This window comes from Mizuhopecten yessoensis, unplaced genomic scaffold (assembly GCF_002113885.1).
Source record: "Mizuhopecten yessoensis strain PY_sf001 unplaced genomic scaffold, ASM211388v2 scaffold3079, whole genome shotgun sequence".
Classification (NCBI taxonomy): domain Eukaryota; kingdom Metazoa; phylum Mollusca; class Bivalvia; order Pectinida; family Pectinidae; genus Mizuhopecten; species Mizuhopecten yessoensis.
In genome coordinates, this window is record NW_018404865.1 from 338,202 (window position 1) to 361,307 (window position 23,106).

A 23,106-nucleotide genomic window follows, 5' to 3' on the forward strand; every position below is an offset into this window, starting at 1 on the left:
GACAATGTCTATAGCAAATGATGCTAATTAAGAAACCTATTTTTACAGGACCGTATTTGATTCGATAATAACATTATTTAATTTTCCCTGTCGGATGATCGGATGGCCGAACGAGCCCCGCAATGGAATAAGTTCGGACAAGCATGTGGGTAATTTCGGCCCAATTGGGATCAGCTTAATTATAACGTTATTAAAACATGCAACGTCAGATTTTACCGCCAATTTTACGAATTTTTTTTTGTTACGTGGCCGAACTTGCCACCGTATCATTGCCCGAAACTTTTTGGGCCCAAATTGATATTTTAATAAATTCTTATCGTACAACAATATGGTAGCGAGTGCTTGGCTTTGTTTTTATGGACCTGAATATCATTTGAAGCTGTCAGTGTGTTACACGTTTGACAGTAAAAAATAGCAATTCCGTTTACAGAAAGTTCGCTTAACTGGAAGCGAGATCTTGATTTTCTTCCTACCCTCTCAAAAGTCATTTTCTCCTGTTTAGTATTTTTACATTAGAGTTTTCCTCGACATTTTGTCATGTGAATGCCCAGCCAACTAAACTGCTAAGATCTTTAAGTTGTAAATATTAGCTCAAACACAAAGATATCAGGGGTGACCGAACTTGCCCCGGTCACCCGGTATGTAGATATTTTGTATCGTTGATGATTGGTAAAACTATATTCACAATATAATTTTCGCATCAATGACACCATTTTCAAAGCTAAAGTAGATATTTGTTCTTGTGCGTAACGTATATGATGGGTCGGGTGCACGTGGCGCAGTGGATAGCGCCCTCGTCTTCACCAAGATGGCCGGATTCAATCCCGGTTACCTGCCCGACAACGCGGGTTTTCTCCGGATACTCCGGCTTCCTCCCATATTAAGAATTAAACTCTCTGCGTGCTTCCGTCAGGGCACAAAAAGAATAATTGAGATAAGCTGGGAGGACAACTGTTTGGTTATCATTATAAAAAAAATGCATATTACATATTTGACCATTAGTCTAAATAAATGTATAGATATGTTAGTTAAAAAAAAAAAGAAAAAAAAAGAAAACATTGTAATACTTTGATGTAACTGAAATTGTCTTGATATGGTTAGTCTCAATTACTGTTCCATCCTGAAACACCGGGTTGAATTTCAAATTTTGTAACTGTCACCGAGGTTTAACAGGTAATTATGCATAATAAAATTACAGTTTCTGTCTGTAACTAGTTATGAATCGGCACGCGTTGTGAAAAAAAGTAATACGTTGCTGAAATAGGGTGTTGCACTTGGGTTGGTTGTCTGGAAAATTATTGTTAATTTCGTCATAAATGCATTTTCCATTGCTTCTTTTATGAGTGGTGATGCATAAATAATGTAAAGACTATATCCAGACTTTCAAAAATGTCAATTATTTCGTTCATATTCTCAACAAATGGAAATCAAAAGCTAAAGAAATTAAATGATCTCTTTTTTGAAGATATCTCTCGGCAGAAATAAAAGATCTTCAGAAAATATCCGCATTTTTACTTTTTGTGCCTGTGGAATAAACTGAAATAAAAAAAAAAGTCTTGAAGCACCGACAAAGAGATAAATGCAACGGACATCACGATGGATCGTGACGTGCTTGTGACGTCATAGTATGATAATCTCTGAACGAAGTTTCCTGCCTGTTAGTATCACATTTTATGTGATAAACTTTTTTCCCTCAGAATGTTTATTATTTTCTATCTAAATAAACAAGTAATAAAACATGAAGATTGTTTTCACTATATGAAGATATTCATGTATGGGTTGAGGCACAATTGTCATTGCTTCAAGGATACACTTCCTGTTTCCCCACTAGACGTCTGCTTCCGGACGCAAAAACAATAAAGGCAACGTGTAGAAAGGGGGAAGCAACTCCCTATACCCACGCATGTGTTACCATTAAAGAGCTTCGTCGAAGGCGCCCGAGTGCTACGCTCTTATTAAACTATGCTGCCCCTGACGTAGAGAAAGTGCACATAGATTTTTGTAAGCTCTGACTTAATGTTAGAAGGTGTACTCCAAACAATATGTTGTACTCTGAACTTGGTAGATTACCACTTGGTATAATACGGAAAATGAGAATAATTAAATATTGGTTGAAATTACTTGAAACAGAGAACTGTATTTATAGAGCCTTGTATATGTTGTCTGAAGTAAATGCAAAGGCAACTGGCTTATTAAACTTAAAATTAATGTTAATGTCTCTAGGTTTTAGATATGTTTGGTATGTTGAGAAAGTTGTATGTAAGAATCAATTCATATTGGACGTTAAACTACGTCCACGTGATGTTTTTATACAAAATATGAACTTTTTTTTTTGATAATTCTACGAAATGTTTTTTATACAAATATCTGCCCTTGGTTAATTGTCTTTAGTAATATCTTTGTAAATCTTTTCCTGAATCTTGTGTTTAAACCATTGCGAAATTTTGATTATCTTCACACGACCTTCGTATAGAAAGGGACAGATATGAGAGAATACCTCGAAATGAAAGATTATGTTTAAAGTGTAATTTAGGCGATATAGTGGACGAATTTCATTTTATTGTTGTTTGTCCATTTTACAACGAAGTAAGAACACAATAAAGTGATAGATATTATAGAATTATACCGTTTATGTCTAAATTAATTAACTTACTTTCTGTTAGAAATGAGAAGAAATTGAATAATCTCTCCAAATTTTTAATTGCTGCTTCACAACTGAGATCAAATGAATAATGTTATGCATATCGTCCATCCTCCATAATATGTCTGTATTAATCATAATAATAATAATATACAGCATTTGATATAGCGCCCTATCTAGCTAACCTAAGCCACTTTACAGAACATACATATACATTTTTTTACAATGAATACAATTAGCATATACAGTAATCAATACAATTTGAGGAATGCGCAGGAGCTGTCTTATCAGGCGATAACTACTAGTCCTACGCCACCTGGCTAGAATCTCCTTATGTGTATATGCCTGCGTGTGTGCTGGAGATGTATTGTGTTCAGTTTGTAGTGGGACCGTGCTTCCAACGGTATCATTTATAGTGCCATTTCACTTGAATGCAACAACACAGATACCGCAATATCCAGCCCAGACCATTGTATACTCCACCTGGGTTGTTGGAGTTGTGTGGGCAGGAGAAAAATACTTTCTCAATCTAATTAAAATCATATCTTCACATCGCTCCCGTTTACTGATATGTCGCGTTGAAGATCTAACAACATCCCGTAGAGGGTCATGTTCAGGCGACCTTTGCATTAACCAATCAGATGAGAGCTTACGCATTTCTGTAAGTGATGATGTAATGATTTCGGAACACACTTGCTATGATAAAAGACCGAGAGGTGTCAAATGAGCATCGAAAATGGCGGCGCCCATGACACCACGCCGTGTCTATCTACAAGACAACGTTTGTACAATTTGTGGATTTTGCTTTGAAATAAGAGAGACTTCCTCTTCTGGTTAAAAAGTTTAACAACCTGAAACTAAAATTAACCAATGACAGGCTTCGCAATATTCAGACTATCACTGGACCAGACGAAAAGGTGGATTTTGGGCTACGAGGTGTCTGCATTAAATGCTACAGGTCCTGCTTTCTGATTGGTTGAAAGAAAGAGTTATGTCGCGTTTTGATTGGCTTGTTATAAAAACGATAATGCATTCATGTTGACCTCTGACGTGACCCTCTATGGGATGTTGTTAGATCTTCAACGCGACATATCAGTAAACAGGAGCGATGTGAAGATATAATTTTAATTAGATTGATACTTTCTCTGAATATTCCATGAGTACGACGACTTCGGAGATCGAACCACGGCCTGCGTCGAAGGCCGGAGTATTGACCACTCGACCAATCCGCCCATGATATTGCTGTGTATCACTCACTCAATTTTGTAAAATGTGTTGTAATGTTTATGCTGATTAGCCGTTAGGCTAAAGGCCAATAAACTTATGAACTTATGAACAGGTATACATGGTCAATATATAGAAATGTCCCGAGGCTGGACACACAGCCTTTATCAAAAGAGTCACGTGGCGTTATTTCCACTGATATTTTAATATGATCGACTGACCAGTTGTATACCTTTATCATACAATTGGAGAAGTATCCATTTCTGTAGTCATTGCTGACTTGACAATCCGGTCTGTTTAAAAGCAAAACGTGAACTCTCAATAAATTGTAATTTAGTTAAAAAAATATTATTGTAGAAATTTACGAAGTTATTTGACAACTTACATGGTACTAGCCCTTTTATTTATTTTTTTGTAAGTTTTTACTAGATTGAAATGTTTTATTATTGTATGCTACAATACTCTGGTCAAATACCCTGGCCAGATTAAAAAACGACATCAACACTCACCTGTTCACGTCTGCATTTTAGGCTCATTGCAAAGACATCATGTAAATACCAACCTTTATTTATTCATTTATGTGCACATTGCGATGATTATCTGCTTGCTTAATGTATAAAAGTGATAGTAAGCCTTTGTTTTTGTTTCACAATTACAACTAATAGTATTATCCATATACTGTAAAGCGCTTTAGAGTAATTTTACAAATTATATAGGGCGCTATATAAATGTTGTATATTATTATCATTATTATTATTATTATTTATGCTTGAACACGGAATTTTTGCTTGAAATGGAAAATTGTTTCTTGAATACAGTCCATTGGTACTTCTTTTTGCCTTTGTAGGCTATAGAATCTCCCATTAGCCAAAATATAAATACCAATCAGGCGCGTATGTGTAAGCCCGACATGGGGTTGCCGAAGGAAGCTTTCCCGAAGCGCGATGCGCGAGGCTTGAAGCGCGTAGCGCGAGCAGGGGTAGGGTGTCTTCCCCTTCCGTTAAGGGGGGTCTGGGGGTCTCCCCATGAAAATTTTGTTTTCTAGAACGTCTCAGGAGCCATTTCAGGAGCTTCCAGTTAAGCGAACTTTCTGTAAACGGAATTGCTATTTTTTTACGGTAAAACGTGTAACACACTGACAGCTTCAAATGATATTCAGGTCCATAAAAGCCAAGCCAAGCACTCGCTACCATATTGTTGTACGATAAGAATTTATTAAAATATCAATTTGTGCCCGAACAGTTTCGGCCAATGATACGGTGGCAAGTTCGGCCCACGTAACAAAAAAAAAATCGTAAAATTGACGGTAAAATCTGATGTTGCATGCTTTAATATCGGCCATCCGATCATCCGACAGGGAAAATTAAATAATGTTAAAAAACGGTCGTGCTGCCATACTTCCCAGAACGGACTTTAATAAAAATGGGCCGAATTTGCCGCGATCTCCCCTATTGTTATGTCGGTCTTAATCTCATTAGAGTTTATGTTTTATTGTTATTCCTCGACTAGCCGACTTTAAATACATTTTATCTTGGCTTATTCTGAAAGCAGTAATATCTCATTCTAAATCTTCATATTATTTTCATATTTTTGTTAAAGAAAAACATGCATATTGATATTTACACAATTTCTTAATAGTTTTAATCTAGTATCCTAGTTGTACTCCGTGTAGCCTAAAAACTTCGTTATTATCGAACCAAATACGGTCCTGTAAAAATAGGTTTCTTAATTAGCATCATTTGCTATAGACGAAACGACTGTAAACTGAGATGTAATCTATAAGCTGTGCCTACATGTGTACTTCGACATGTCCTGAGGTGTTGATGTCAAATGATCCACACTGGGGTTCTGGTTTGGTGGTATGCATGAACGAGCCCTGGAGTTATCAGATAATGTTGGTAAAATATACCAACACATTGAGTGATATTGTAGATATAATTTTGAAAATAAGAAATACATATTATACTGATCATAAATAGCATGTTCATAACTGGTTCGACCTCTACGTCTCTAATTTGTTGTTTATTGAAAATAAAGGAAAGAAATACTTTCAATTAAGTTATTAGCAAATATTGCGTAATTAATATCAGTTGATTAGTGCTGGCTGGCCGAGTGTAATTATTATTTTATGCAATTATTATTTCATATAGACAATGGCAGCGGGCCAGCGTTGGGTCAATGACACATGGAAATTGATTGTTAGATTCACTTTATCCAGCGAACGTTGGCCCAACACATTGGAATTAATTGTTAGATTTATTACGTGCAGCCAACTTTGGCCCAAAACATGAAAATCAACAGTTGGTTTTACAATGTTCAACCAGCGTTGGGCCAACAGCATTAAGCCAACGCCGACTTAAGGCCAACCAAACGACCACCGGCCAACGTTGGGTCAACGTATGTCTGCTATCTGGGTTTTTTTACTCAAATTTTGGTAGGGATGATTGACATCATTATCTTCACTTCATATTTCAACAACAAAAATTAATACTGTAGGACTCAGGTGACCGTTAAGGCTCATGGGCCTCTTGTCATATTTAAGAACCGAATATTTCACACGTTTCGAAAAGTGAAGCATATTAAAATTATTCAAAGTCATGGTCTAATGCCTTGGTGAAATGACGAATCATATCTACATGTAGCTTATTTTTCCAGATCTCGTGAGTTACGTCCCCTAACACCTTTCGACACATAGGTCAGACCATTTAGATTGCTATCTTAGTCCGCGCTAGAATTGACCATTTTCAGCCAGTATACTTGCTTAATTATTCTGATACCCAATGATTTCACCAGAAAGAACAACTAAAAAGACGATTGACATTCTAAAGTGTTTTTTTTTACCTAGGGGGCATATACACATTATTCATATTTTGTAATATTTTATTTTGAGCTCCCGGCTTCTCCCCCATAAAATGCAAAAGGTTGGCAAGTATGCATTTATCATTTATTACCATGTATCATTTGTTTACAAAAAAAATAAGTGCAATTAACGCCTTCATTGGGTATAGATACAATTAAAGGGTAGAACAAATATTAGAAATAATAATGTTAATGGTAAAAGACATTGTACAGAGAAATGACACTTAATGGAATGCTTGATGGTAAATTTTCGTTGTTTTTAATTAAATAGGTAAAACTGATGAAATAACATGTTAAAAGAAACTTTTTTCAACACGTCTAAATATATTTTGTGCATTTAAAAAGCACGGCAATGTGATTCTTTACCACATTACAACCTTCCAGGAATTGGCCTACCTCCTTATCATTTATGAATCAATCTCGAATCCCCCTCGACTTCCTACCTTGAACCACAGCTAGGGGATCAATGCGTTACAAATGTCTGAAATATACCATATGCTATGCTGATATATAGGTCACAGCATGNTTAGGGGATCAATTCGTTACAAATGTCTGAAATATACCATATGCTATGCTGATATATAGGTCACAGCATGATGTGTGCTGTGATCCTTATCAGTATAGCATATACATGTGTATTTCAGACATTTGCAACGAACCCAGGTGTGATCGAACCTAGTACTTATATTAATACCCGCCCTCCTCTACCCTACAGGTAATTACATTTCTCCCACAACAACTGTTGGTTTCCTCACTCATGATAAACATGCTTTCTATATTGACAAAATTATTAAAAGTTGAAAAACTGTCGTTAAATAGTAAATAAGCTAATCAGCATTTGAACAACTGGGATCAGGGTTAGAAGAGGCTTTTATGAGAACATTGCCATTTTTGTAAAAACGAAACCATGACACGTATACCAATTGTACCCGTAGAGCTGGATATGTTCATGTGCTCCTATTGTAAAATTCCCTGATATAGCTCATATTGCAATTTTATAGCTCAACATAAAAAAAACATCCGGAATAAAACAGCCAGCAAATATTCACACTAACGAACTTACGATTATAATAGAGCAAACTTAGTACAGATGTACTTAATCTGTGCGTGGATGTCGAGGAATCTGTGACACAAAAGCCGACATTCGATACCAGCGCAGCTGAGGCCACAGCTTACCCAAAGAGCCAATAATGATATTCGTATACAAATATATATCAAATGAATATCTTAAGGGTGTTGTGACGTTTAATGACCGATTATCGATAGCCTTTTTCTTCTATCTTCGTTATAATTATCTTTTGCTAATCCTAAGGGATTTATTTTTAATCTTTCTCTCTATTCATGTTAATATGGAAAAACCTTTTTATACACATAACTATCCATATTCTGCGTTTGTCGTTTGCTAATAGAGTGATGTATACATTAAACGGTAAACAGTATATTATAATAATCATTGAAAATATGCACGTACATGATGGAGATAGCAAACATATAAAACAAGTTACTGTAAACATTAACTTTTTAGGGGTATTTTAATGCAAAGCTTTTCGCGCTTTATCAACATCTTATCATTGCGCTTATTAAATTTTCCTTTGTGAATATTTTTTATTCCATATAAGGTGATTGCCAAAGGTTTAACGCTGAAGTTTGCGTCCGACTTAGAAATAAATTTTACAATTAAATGTAGATTCAATGTTCTCAAGAAAGTCTTAAGAATTCGCCACAATCAGTTTTTGATTGTTACCGATACGCGGATACGCGATTGAACTATATGTTTCAAATCCTTGCTTTAATGCGCTAAGTATTGATAAACATGCATTTTTTTTTAGAAACAAGTAAGAATGCAATAATCCGTTGTTTGCAAAATTTAAATACAAATTAAAACAAAAACACTGTTAACATTACACAATTGTAAACATAGTTTAATTTTAATGAATTGTTATGCAAGAAATACCCAAATGAACTTGATGAATAGGTATTCAACTCCTAAATATAATAATGTGATATAAAAACCTATAATAAAGTTGTTTGTAGCTAAAATAAATTACAGTATGATTATCTAGATTAGAGCAATCGGGGGAAAAAATAATACTAGGAATTTACTCAGTGTTGTATTATACTTTTATTCATGATTAAGTTGTATTGTAAATAAGCGATATACTTCAATTGGGGGTTTAACATCCTCCCAACAGCCAGTTGTAAGGGGTTTAGAATCCTCCCAAAAGTCAGTTGTATGAGGTTTAACTTCCACCCTACAGCCAGTTGTATGGGGTTTAACATCCTCCAAACAGCCAGTTGTANATACAATGTACATGTGTATTTCAGACATTTGTAACGAACCCAGGTGTGATTGAACCTAGTACTTATAGTAATACCCGGCCTCCTCTGCCCCGGACGACGAAATATATAAAAAAAATCGCACCTAGATTGAACCACAGGGGTTCGTTACACCTGTGTATGTTAGATGTGTGTTGTGACCCATATCAGTATAGTATATGAGCATTTCAGACATCGCACCAGGGTGGGGAGGGGGACGGGGGAGTGCAGTCATGTTGTGACCAGATACATATAAAGCCAGTAGAACTATATATACCACGCTTAATTCTTACAAGATTACCTTTGCTAAACAGGTTTTTTTATCCTCAATAAATAAAGTTTATTATTATTATTATCTAATATTTTCGCGATGTTTGCTGGATTATTTGTCGGATTGACAGTAAAATAATAATTAACACAGTTATTCTAAAGGGGTACCAAACATTCATGTCTTACAAAATTAAATTAAATATAAATTCAAAGATAAGTTATGAACGGCATTATCAGTTCTGTTACATTACATCGCAAGCACACACGCAGGCATACACGCATAGGGATATATTAGCCAGGTGGCATAGGACTAGTAGTTAGCGCCTCTTAAGGCAATTCCTGCGAATTCCTCAAAATTTGTATTGATTAATGTAAATGCTTATTGTATTAATTGTATATCTGTGTATTGTAAAGTGCTTTAGAGCGGCGTATGCTAGTTAGAAAGGGCGTTATATCAAATGCTGTATATTTTTATTTTTTACTATTATTTTGTAAAATATATCAATGTTTTTTTAATAACAGCACCCATCACGAAAGTTATCCAATACATGTTGGAAGTTGTACCGAGCCCTTATTATCCTGATGACAAATGAAGACGTGAGATTTATTGAACTCGTGGTGAAACCGAAAAGTTATATAAAATATACCTCGTACAAGGGCAGAAACAACAGAACATTTCTGTACCATACATATAAATGACTACTATTGTTTTTACTGATAAGCTATCTTTAGTTTAATACGTGTACATTGTATCTCAATACGAACGTTAAATTATCACATTTCAAGATGCTTAACAATGTAACATTTGAGCAGAGTCAACATATTTGTATTAAAGAAAAAAAAAAGATATTGTGAATTGAGTCTGTATTTTATTGAGGACTTTGTTAAAATTTTGACCCAATGTTATATATTGATCATTAGCATGCTATAAAATTCAAAGTACATATTTATGGACCTTATAAATCATATATAGACAATGGCAGCGGGCCAGCGTTGGGTCAATGACACATGGAAATTGATTGTTAGATTCACTTTATCCAGCGAACGTTGGCCCAACACATTGGAATTAATTGTTAGATTTACTACGTGCAGCCAACGTTGGCCCAACACATGAAAATCAACAGTTGGTTTTACAATGTTCAACCAGTGTTGGGCCAACAGCACTTAGCCAACGCCGACTTAAGGCCAACCAAACGACCAACAGCCAACGTTGGGTCAACGTATGTCTGCTATCTGGGTATTTTTTACTCAAATTTTGGTAGGGATGATTGACATCATTATCTTCACTTCATATTTCAACAACAAAAATTAATACTGTAGGACTCAGATGACCGTTAAGGCCCATGGGCCTCTTGTCATATTTAAGAACCGAATAGTGAAGCATATTAAAATTATTCAAAGTCATGGTCTAATGCCTTGGTGAAATGACGAATCATATCTACATGTAGCTTATTTTTCCAGATCTCGTGAGTTACGTCCCCTAACACCTTTCGACACATAGGTCAGACCATTTAGATTGCTATCTTAGTCCGCGCTAGAATTGACCATTTTCAGCCAGTAAACTTGCTTAATTATTCTGATACCCAATGATTTCACCAGAAAGAACAACTAAAAAGACGATTGACATTCTAAAGTGTTTTTTTTACCTAGGGGGCATATACACATTATTCATATTTTGTAATATTTTATTTTGAGCTCCCGGCTTCTCCCCCATAAAATGCAAAAGGTTGGCAAGTATGCATTTATCATTTATTACCATGTATCATTTGTTTACAAAAAAAAATAAGTGCAATTAACGCTTTCATTAGGTATAGATACAATTAAAGGGTAGAACAAATATTAGAAATAATAATGTTAATGGTAAAAGACATTGTACAGAGAAATGGCACTTAATGGAATGCTTGATGGTAAATTTTCGTTGTTTTTAATTAAATAGGTAAAACTGATGAAATAACATGCTAAAAGAAACTTTTTTCAACACGTCTAGATATATTTTGTGCATTTAAAAAGCAGAGCAGAGTCAACATATTTGTATTAAAGAAAAAAAAAAGATATTGTGAATTGAGTCTGTATTTTATTGAGGACTTTGTTAAAATTTTGACCCAATGTTATATATTGATCATTAGCATGCTATAAAATTCAAAGTACATATTTATGGACCTTATAAATCATACTGATAGTATGTTTCTGGAAAGATAGTAAAGAATGTATTAAATAACAATAGTTAAATACATTTGATATAAATCAATATGATGTATTCCGTCTTTTCGTATTGCAGAGTGCTCTGCTCTTGTGAGCATGGATTGATTGTTACGTCATTTGTTAGTGAGAGTAACATCATAAATATTTGAGAAAACTACGTTATTTTCTCAAACAAAATAATGACGTAACAATCAATACCTTCTCACAAGAGCAGATAACTCTGCAATACGAAAATACGGAATAGGGCAATATTTGCACTAAGCGTATTCAGATTTTGCCTCTGAAGGGCAAACATTTGGCGAACGTTTCACGGTATGCAGTAGTCACTCACATATCTAGAGTTAAACACTATATTCCATTTTACTATACATAATGAAATTAACATTGTATTTTATTTGCATACTGCTGAGTCACTCAGTGAAAAGTTACCTACAGAATTGTTTCGATTCGGGTATGAACAGTTGTAGAGACGTTTGCTGCTCGAATGCCAAAGTGGATAGCGCATTCGCCTTTCATCAAGACGACCAAGTTCGATTCCCCGATCGAAGACATGGAATTTTCTTTCTGACCAAAAGCGTATAATCAGGTTACTCTTTGGTTCCGTCCAAATTAACTGATTCACTCCTGTAGACACAGTTGAACTCTTCCAATTCAAAGGTTGGAATACCTCATTATGAAATGTCGGGGGCTAATGAGTTAATATCCCAAAAGTTCTGTGTTCTGTTTACATTATATAACGAAGCTTATACTATTTTGCCCGGAACACGTTCTTCTGTATACATTATGCAACTGACACGTATGCATAATATGCTGTTCATTCAAAATACAGATGGACATATACTCTTCTATTAACGTTTCTGAAATGTAAACGTTACGGGTTTATCCAGTGCTTGAATGATCTGATATTTCAGGCCCAATTCGTCAGTTGGAGTGGTGACTTTGTACATTTTAAGCAGTTTCGCCATCATTACGTACATGTCCTGTTCAACTATGCGCCGACCTGCGAAAAATAAATTTATTGATACACAAAACAGTCTTAATCGAATAAAATGAGTACAAAATTGTTCAGCGCTGATTAGCAGCCAATATGATCTTACGTATTCAAATTGCTCATGGGTTTTGCCGGCACGCAATGTATACTACTGGAACATCTAGTATCAATATAAGCCTAAATATATATTGGAAAAATACTTTTTTTTGTATTTCAATCTTGTAGTAATTGTAACTCTTACCTATGCACATCCTCGGGCCATGACTGAACGGAATAACAATAAATGGATGGTGCATTTTGAAGTGGTCACTTCCTCGTATCCATCGCTCTGGCTTGAACTCCGTCGGGTTGTCAAAATACTCGGGGGACATTTGTTGTACAAAAGAACACAACTCTATCACAGTCTGTCAAAAAGAGGGAAAATATATAAAGGCATGCTAACATACACATTTTAGCAGTATTACAGGTATATTTTGGCTCTTTTAAATATTGTGCTCAATTATGACTACGTTGATCAAAAGTCTCTGTATAATACTGCCTATTTAATGATAATTAGAACACATTTAAGCTTTATTCTAGCTTTAAATATTGTTTCGAAATTATGACTGCGCTAGTTTAAGTTTTTGTAGTTTCCAATAGCAGATTTTGTGAGTGCACGAGATCATCAATTCGGTAATCTCTTAAAACGTGATATATCATCACTGTATGCAAGTCAGATATATAAATAATGTTTAGGAGAAAATGTCATACATGTATGCGTGTATTTATATCACTTGCAAGGGTGTGATCAAATAATTTCCACACACGTTTCGTATAACTGTTGTTTATTGCGCAAATGAATAGGTAACAAATGTAAAAAAAACACCTTTCTGGTAGAAATAACCTCACCCCAGCTGGTATCTGGTATCCTCCCACAGCAATATCATGGTCTAATACCCTCTTTGTGTCAAGATTCAATGGATAAAACCTGTTTTCGATAACATAACACGTTATTTAAGGAACATATCTAATAAGGCTTTATAGCAATGACTACGAAAGCCTATTGAGCTAATTTTCGTAGGAGTTTTTTTTTTCGCGAAAAAACGCGAAACTAATGCGTAATAATGCCAAACTTGTCATAATAAGCGGTTCTACGTTTGCATAGTCCAGTTGAACCATTAATGAAGAAGACCACATATACAAATGCTATTTCTTGATTAACACACAGTACCCTGAGCCATAGATTGGGCCTCTACAATAGCCATGGGCAGCACTAAATTACCTTTGTGTGTTGATGTGCTGTTAAACAATACTTCACGTTACTATTTTGCATATATGATGCCCTACTGTTGTAAATTACGATCTGTTCAAATGGATTATCTTGGGTCTTAATTCTGACACGCCTAGGGGACAAACGTCAACAAATCATACAATTTGTGGTAACAATTTAATGTCTTTTTGGACAAGATTCATATCAGTAAATGATGTGAAATGTAACCTACGTGGTGTACAACGGGGGTTAAGATGACAAGTTGTGCATACGAAGTCCCTAGAGTTATGAATGGTGCCACACCAGAGTTGTGAATGTCAATGCAGGATAAAAGTATTGTTATATGAAATATTGTTTTCTAAAGAACCATATGTAACAGGAATTTAGTATTTTCCATACACGACTGGTCTATGGATGTAGATTCAATGTTGTGAAAGTGAAGTTTTCTTGGGTCGTAAATGGAGTCACGCCAAATAGTCAAAGTTCAACACAGTATAATGTTAGTATTGACATTAAATGGCCAGGGGTTCGCATTTTTTTTTGTATGATGGTGTCTTAGGAAGATAGATAGTTAATTGTTTCAATGAAGTCCGTGGGGTTATACAATGGATTACGCCAATGGGATAAAGTTTAGCATAGTATAAATTCAGTGCTAAATTAATATAATGTCAAGGACCACAGATGTAATGGTTTTGTCATCATGACAAAATATAGCCATGGTGAGCATCTAGGCCCGTGGACCTCTTGTTGATAAAAACACAGATTTATGGAGAACAAATATTGATGTTGATTTTATTATTCCTAAATGTTTATTGGTTACATCATTGCAACACTTATATAAAACAAGATCAAGACCAATAAACACAGGAGGATTTTAAAAAAAAAGTACATTGAAATAGTTCTTGTCACATTTTTTTTCAAATGTAGATCGAAAGTTCCATCTAGTAGAAATTAAACATACTTGTGTGTACTTCGTGTATCACAGAAGTGATAAAATTATTTCCCCTAGACGTATATATAACTTGTTCGCGTCCTCGGCGTCATCAGGAAAAAAACATCCATTTTCTTCAATCAGTAAAAGGCAAAGGTCTCTAACAGTTTCATCACATGAAAATTCTGACTTGGGGGTAGTTTCTTTAGCAACTAGTAGTTTCGCGTTATTTTGCAAAAGTTTCGCGTTATTACGCGTTAGTCTCGCGTTATTTTGCGAAAGTTTTGCGTTACTGTAGGGTTATTTTCGCGTTATTACGCGAAAAACTACCAAAAAATAGCTCAATAGGCTTTCGTAAATGATAGCATTATTGGTTACATATTATTTGATATAAGCAGTGAATGACGTGAAACATTTAAGCTTGTAGCTATCTGTAAGCATCTCTTGAACTTTACATGAATATGCAAATGGACAGTATCCAGCAATAGCGTTACCTTCACGTCTCAATGGATTAAGATAATGGTATATGAAAATATTGTATATTTTTATTTGAAGCGAAATAAAAATATGTCCTGTCACGAGATGAATGCCCTCAATTAGGCACTAGAAACAAACTGTAAGATAGCTAAAGTGACCAGATATATTACACTGAGAAGGTATCAACGACTGAAGAACATAATGTATAATTTACATTTCTTGAAAGCAATAATGATACCGATAAGGTAAACGGCAAAATGTCTAATTTAGTGCTGGACAAAAATAATTTAATTAACATTGATACGGAAAACGTAATATAATTTGCAAATGATATGAACAATTTTGGTTCAATTAGAGCAAGGCTTCAAATTGTAAGACACAATTTATGAAATAAGTAGCAAAACATTGCAACATAATTCATGCCATTGTGCCATATACATCAGACATCATCCTGAAGGATTTTGTGTGTTGGGAATGGTTATAATTGTTCAGCTTAGTAAGCTAACATGTATCATCAACATGGTATTTCGCAGACATAAATGAAATGGAAAATCGAAGTTTAAAAAAACAAAAATTAACATACATTTCAGTTGATAATACAGACTGTTATTGAATGTTTCTAAAACACGTTGTTCGCAAATACATCTAATATGCGTAGATCCCTTTATTGATAACTTAATTTGTTTAGGCAATCATAACATGCTAATAAATTGTTTAGACAATCATAACATGATAATAAATTGTTTTATTTTGTGATAGAATATAACTAGTCAAATAACATGAATTAAAATGATGTATAAGAAAAATATCACTTAATAATCAAATAGTTTGCAATTTTAAAAAAATGTGACGATTATATGTAATTTTCACTCTCTTTTCCGTGCATAAATTATAACTGTTTGAATCATCCCCCGTATAATGTAATAACGTTTCATGTTTGTATTACCTATAGGACTCCTTGAAGCACGCTTTCAAATAATGCAAGTTTTTCAGACATTCCCTGGTAATTAAGTTGTCATCTGGAGTATTTTGTTGGAGCTCGTTGAATGCGATTTCCTGGATCTCTGGATTCTTTGCTAAACAGTGCAAAGCTAGCAGGAACGTTGGTACTGTCTGTGGAGAATCTATTGTTACTGTGTGCAACTAATTCACAATAATATAAAAGCCAGGTAACAGATGTATAGACAAAAGAGGTCAAACACTGATATACAATTGGAAAGCATCTGTTTCTAGATTCCTGTGTTGACACAAATGCATGTGTCATGTTTACGACGAAGCCAAAGCAGTTGGCAATTTTCATATATTTTCAATTTAATCGTAACTGTATCTTTATGGATTATCATAATAAAAAACTATCAAATGAGACTCATTTGATTTCTTTCGCATGTCATGTTATGTTACATTGAAATAATTGTTGTGTTTCAGAAGAAGTAAAATAGAGACCTAGATACATAAAGATAAAGACAAAATCATAATGAATGCTCGTAGAATCTGTTACATTGTATTAAATATAAATGCATTGCATGAAAAAAGGTTAAACAAAAAAAGCAGAGAGACTCACAGCGTTCAGCCCGTCAGCAAATAGGGTCAGTACTGTCATACTCAGATCTTTGAAGTCGAGGTTTGTTTTGGATAACAGATGAGAAATGAACATGAATTGCCCTTCTTTCAGCTTCCCCTGATCTGTGAGATTTTTTATATTCGACACAGTTGTGTCTAGCAGATGCTGACCATTTCTTTATAAAGCAAAACAAAAACAAAACAAGACTTTCACTTTTTTCTTCGATATGCTAGTAATATGCTTTGTGAGGACATCCACCTAAAAGGGAAGCGTTTATTAACCTACAAAATAATAGGAAATGCCGAAGTATCAAAGTATATGAACAAATGAAAAGTTTTCGTAATGAATAATGAAAAAGTACAAGAAAAAACTTAGAACAGTAATGTCACATACCGAAGTGTAAGCCGGGACTGTAAAACTTCAATCACAATAGGATATCTATGTATACCTAACAAGGTAATCGAATAGTTCCCAATAAGTTCACAATTACTTTCATAAGATCAACATAGTCTTCCTAAATGTAGATTCAGTATCTATCATAATACTACTGCGATAAATTCAACGAACAAAAAAGTAACTGCGGCAGGTAAGCAGTGTAGTGGGAGAAATAGGAATATTACGGTCAAGGAAGAGAAAGTTCATGATCGTAAAATCAAAAAAAGTCAAGTTTATCATATAGATTTCTAATGAGTCGTCAATGAGTCAACAAATCGTCAATATATTTGAATAAGGAAAACATCGATCTTGGAAAATCATTGCTACCTGTACAGATAGGCTTTTCAATTCATTCAAACTTCAACAACAAAAAATGTATTTGGGTACAGAACAAAAAGCAACACATTACCCGTAGAAATAATCTTCTGCCTTGTAGTGTCTCTTTGAAAGTCTCGAATAGGTTTTGAAATTCCAAGGAAGTGTAAACATCATTTGTGTGGCAAGGTGAAATATATCATCGTTCGCTTGTAGCATTCTCTGCGAATGTGAATGCAATCCATCCTTCAGTGAGCCAAGCCTCTGTTCAAAGCAGATCATTCCGGCACCTATATAAAAATGTGACATGTTATTAATTAATTCTTTATGAAGATAACGTTTGTGATTTAGCTGTTTATTCTGTTCACTTGCAGTTTTTTAATGATACACATTGACATCATTACTTTCAAATACTATCAGCGATATGTATTGCTACCAATACAAATTAACGTAATTAAAAATGTGTATGAATTTAAATCGCCAGTTAATACAGGATGCATTTTCCTGGTAAATGTAACTCGAACTATTCTATCTTTTTTAAATGATAAGAATTATTTAAAACATTTGAGTGATAGAAAAAAACAACTGGCTAACAAATTCTGCGTGACTCGATCAGATCGCTTGAAAATGTGTTATCATGTTTTCTTTTAAGAAATCTGATTTGAATGTAATTTAGCATAGACAAACAGCATCCCCGCACTGGCAGTGTTCTGGTTGTTTCCAAATGTTGCATCAAATATCCGAATTGTTATAGTGTATGTTATATAAAACAAAATAAATATATGATGATGATGATGATGATGATAATTAAAACATTACAATAAAAGTAAGAATAAAATAAAATACGAAATATCATTTGTTATTGTATTTACAATTAAGTACAAATACATATATATATATAAATAATTCTCACTTTCCAAATTCCATCTTCCCATGACATTATTGAAATGTTGGATATTTCCCTCGTAATCTTTCCTGCTTTCTATTTCGTCTATGACGTCATCAGCTACCTCGTTCATAAATGGAAGAAATTGAGTTACATCTTGGGGTCGCAACATCACTGTTTGAACAGCTTTCCTCATTTCATTCCACTCTTCACCATTTCTGTTTGATAAAGATAACAAATATAAAAAGATGGCTTCTTAATCATTATGATATGCTAATGGATGAAACGGAATGGCTTTGCATTTGATATAATGGTTTAAATTCCATGTTCATGCAAAAATAGTATAAATGCAAGAGGGACTGATCACGATATTTTCCATGCATATTTTGAACAAACAACCGTTATACTGTGCTAGCAGCGACTTGCTGTTGATTTTGCTCCCAAACTTTCTTCCTTTCGATCCTCCTGCTACTGGTCGTTGTTTCTACTAACAGTGGCTATGCTTATTTTTGTATTAATATTTGCTCTACGAAAAGTGCGAGTAAATTTCACATTTCGAATATGGAAAAAGGCGTCCACTTTCAAATCACTTTAATTTATTGTTTTTGCGCCTGTCTCTCCTGGACTAAAGAACTTGCTATATGTATGTACATGTACATTTATTATATAATTCTTTCTTTCATAACACTTTGATAAATATACCCACACGTTCCCAAGTCCAGGAGACATGTTCCTTGATTCGCGGTATTTCCGGGAACACTCTAGGATCGGGACGATGCTTGGCCACACCCCTTCGTGTTTGTAAATAGTCTGGACAAAATCGGGATCGAACAGTCGGACCGCCGTATGATTGCCAATGGTCTCCTTTACAATAGGCCCATACTGTTTCCAGCGTGATTCAAGAACAGCCTGGTAGTGCATTGTGTCGTACTTTCGGAATGGACCTGAAACAAAATTAATGTATACAATACTAAGATATTATTCTGATTGATAATGTGTAAAAATGAATATGTATAAAAGAGAGTAAATATAAAAGCCGTTTCGTATACCAACTAAATTAACCAAATGAACTTAACATATCAAAGCAAACTAGATAAAATTTGACCGTTGCAATTTCAACCTTTGACAAACATCACGATCTTTGCGGTTGTAAATATAAACTTTGTTTTGCGTTCTGTAATCTCTGAGTCTAACACAAGTAACCAGTGTCTAAGACAGGTAGTAGTGACTTTGTTGATCAGTTTAACAATTACTCGTACTATCAAAATGCTAAAGCCTCGCAGCACATTCATAAAAGTTTTATTTTAATTTCGCTTGTTTACGTTTGCATTCTAAGACTTTAATATCAGAAGTTTGCATTGTTATTCAGCTCTGTACGTATGCTTATGCGAATTCAACATCGATTATAGAAAGATGGAAAATGTACTATCACAATACAATACATGACAGATATCCATTTTTTACAGCATGATGCGAAATAGGAGGGGGGGGGGGGTTGCAATATTTTCAAATGGACGAAAATTGACCACGGTCTTTATATCTTTCCTCAATAATATTCTAAGAAAGAGAAAGGCAACATAGCATTAAGGGAAGAGAAGACAATATGATGTGTCTCCAATTTATAGTATGTATTGTGTGACATGTTTATGATATACTAAATAAAGAGAAATTTTTACACAAACAAAATATCTAATCACTCAGACTATCTGCCGTTTAATCAAGATACAACGTTTCTGCTGCAAATGTTGTGTCGGGAATATTCTTGATGTCAATTTTATATGACTTGATACCATATATACATTACCCCCTTATTTCTATACTCTATCTCTGCTTTAAATGTGTCTTTTGTGGGGTTTTTCAATTTCCCCCAAGCAACATTCGCGTAACTGAGAATATGACATGTAATAATATGAGGTGCATTGAAATTATCAAGAAAAAACAGGTTTATCTGCTTAATTTATGTATCAAAATTATGGTAACTGTATTAATACCATAATCTTAACACCCGATATAAAACACGATGCATCATATATTCTACATAGAACATATGTTAAGTTATATTTCAAATCAATGAAAGCGGTAAATAGTCGTATGTGCTCATTAAGGTGCCTTATGATTTTGTTCTCACTACCAAACTTCTCGATGTGCTCAGGTGACATATTAAAACTTATAAATCAGAGTCAGTATCACAAATAGCAAACAACAGTTTTGTTATGATGAGGTTGTATGAATGGGTTATGTTAAATAATAATAATATATACAATATTTGATAAAATCCCCTATCTAGCTTGCATAAACCACTCTAAAGCGCTTTACAGTACATAGATATACAATTAATACAATTATGATATACAATTTTGAGGAATTCGCAGGAGCTGCCTTATTAGGCGCTAACTACTAGTCCTATGCCACCTGGCTAATATCTCCCTATGTGTGTATGCCTACGTGCGTGCTGGAGATGTATTGTGCTCTGTTTGTAGTGGGATCGTGCTTCCCAAGGCATCTTTTATAGTGCCACCTCACTTGAATGCTACATCACAGATACCGCAACATCCACCCCAGACCATTTTATACTCCACCTGGGTTTTTGGAGTTGAAATATTATTCTTTAGAGACAAACTATGATAATCTAGATTTCGATTGTTGGGTGGATTTTACTGTCCCCGAACTCCGTCAATTGCCATAATTTATCGATTTTGAGTTCGAATGTTGTTTTGTCGACCCTTTGGCATTCTCTTGTTTTTTTATTCGTTTTTTTTAGATTCATCATTGGTTAAGTTACCACGTAAAATAACGTAAAGCAGAGACATATTAACTGATTGCCGTGTGTGTAATTTTCGCTCTCCTCAAAAAATAAACCCTTTTCAAGTTATGTTGTATAATTTACAAAAGAAATGGCGACTCCATATACAAGAACTGTTATTTAAAAATATCGTTTCAAAGTGGGAATTCAATAGATAAACAAAATCTTCGTCACCCTTAATTTGGAAAAGAATCATTTGTTTTTAACACTAATTGTTATTGAATAATCACATATTTAAGGGAGTTATACGGTACAGGTGTTACTATATTCTGTTCTTTATTACCGGTGCCATATCAGGAAAGATGAATTTGAGAAAAAAAACAATTTAGATTACCAAATGAAATTGAAAATTTAAAGTGCCTTAGTATACATTTTCTTATGAAAGGTATAATAACGCCATCAGCTGCGATAGCGTGAATTACATTCATATGCGTTCCATTTTTCTATATCTTTTAAATAAGAAGTGTAAAACTGTTTCAAGAACTTATCACATTATTTTTTCCAAGAAAATAATGCAAATCGAATATCATCAGGGCGTAAATATTGCATCTCAGCAATGGGTATGACAATCAACATTGCCAAATTGAAAATCCTATAAAACAAGTGTGACAAAGTACAATCAGCTTAAACTTTTGAAATAAGCAAGTGAGGGGGCGACGGTAGCCAAGTGGCCAAGTTGTTAAGGCGGCTGACATACTGCTACATTGTACCACTAGCTCTCCATCATTGGGTCTCGGGTTCGAGGCCTACGTAGGTACTGGATGTAGGTTGGTGTTTTTTGGCACGTTCTTAAATAACCATAACTATGATAAGGACGTACAACACAAACAAGCAAACAAACAAATACGTGTGACACATTTATAAACGCTACCGACAATCAGTCTCAGACCTCGCTTTTCACGGTAAATTGAACACTATGTACCTTGGAAATAATTTTGATTGAACATTCAATATCACCATAATAGCACAAGGGAATAAAGATGCAAACATGTATTAGCCACAGCAATTAACAAAAAGGTCATATAACATAAAATAATAATTGTGTTTTGCTTTCGTTGAAAAAAACATTTTTTCTCATTAATGATATCAGTATTTTTGAAAGATCATTCCGTTAAACTGTTTCATAAAATAAACAAATGTAAGATTTTTAGAAAACACACATGCGGTTTGTATTCAGTAAAATACCTGTATATTGCATTAGCGTGCCGATAAAAGGTAGTCCTTTCGGTCCCGGAATCGCTTTAAAAGGCTTTGTTTTGACATAGTCCTCGTCTATGGAGTGAGAAACAACTCTTGCATAAGTATTCTTTTTCATCGCACAAATCGAACGACGAGTGGTGAGCATGTTATTCAAAAGGTGGCTTCTGCTTTTCGAATGTCTCATAGCATATGCCATTGCAGTAATCCCTCCTATGTCACATCCGATACGTAAGTAAGTTCGTTAACCTATGCAAATCACACCTAGGATATGTTGTAGTCATTTCATTCGGGCTCGCTTCGCTCCAATAACTTTAGAAAAACACATTTGCTTGCGAGCAGTGAACTGGTGTAAGGTCGACAGTGTTTACCGGTAAACTGTAAGTCTTACCTTATGATAACATACACCTATATATATATAAGTACACGCATCCTTGTAAATGGGTATTATGGACCAGTGATTTTATAAAATTGTAAACGTTGAATAGTTTATCTTGTAATCGTGAGCAGAATAATGAATTGAGAGAGTTATTAATTTATCAGTTATGAACTATTGTTGAGGTGAATGACCGTGACGAAGTCATATCAACTTTTCAGGCACATATAACCACAATGTCACAGGCACATATAACCACAATGTCATTATCACGTACAAAAGGGGTTAAAAATTGTAATATACGCTATTTATGGTTGAGGATATTGCATATTGTTACTGAAAGAATTATCTAACTTTTCACCTTGAGGAAGGG

General features: G+C 34.5%; 1 protein-coding gene across 1 annotated transcript; it reads right to left on the minus strand.

Annotated features, from left to right (window-relative positions):
- Positions 1 to 11,695: 11,695 nt before the first annotated feature.
- LOC110446938 (probable cytochrome P450 CYP44) lies at positions 11,696 to 22,595 on the minus strand. Its single transcript, XM_021492286.1, has 9 exons — positions 22,346 to 22,595; positions 19,064 to 19,301; positions 18,385 to 18,575; positions 17,566 to 17,761; positions 16,722 to 16,896; positions 16,107 to 16,273; positions 13,392 to 13,470; positions 12,745 to 12,907; positions 11,696 to 12,512 (listed from the first exon to the last, which is right to left on the minus strand). Exons 1-9 carry the CDS (start codon positions 22,554 to 22,556, stop codon positions 12,361 to 12,363), a joined length of 1,572 nt encoding a protein of 523 aa, XP_021347961.1. The 5' UTR covers positions 22,557 to 22,595; the 3' UTR covers positions 11,696 to 12,360.
- Positions 22,596 to 23,106: the final 511 nt, after the last annotated feature.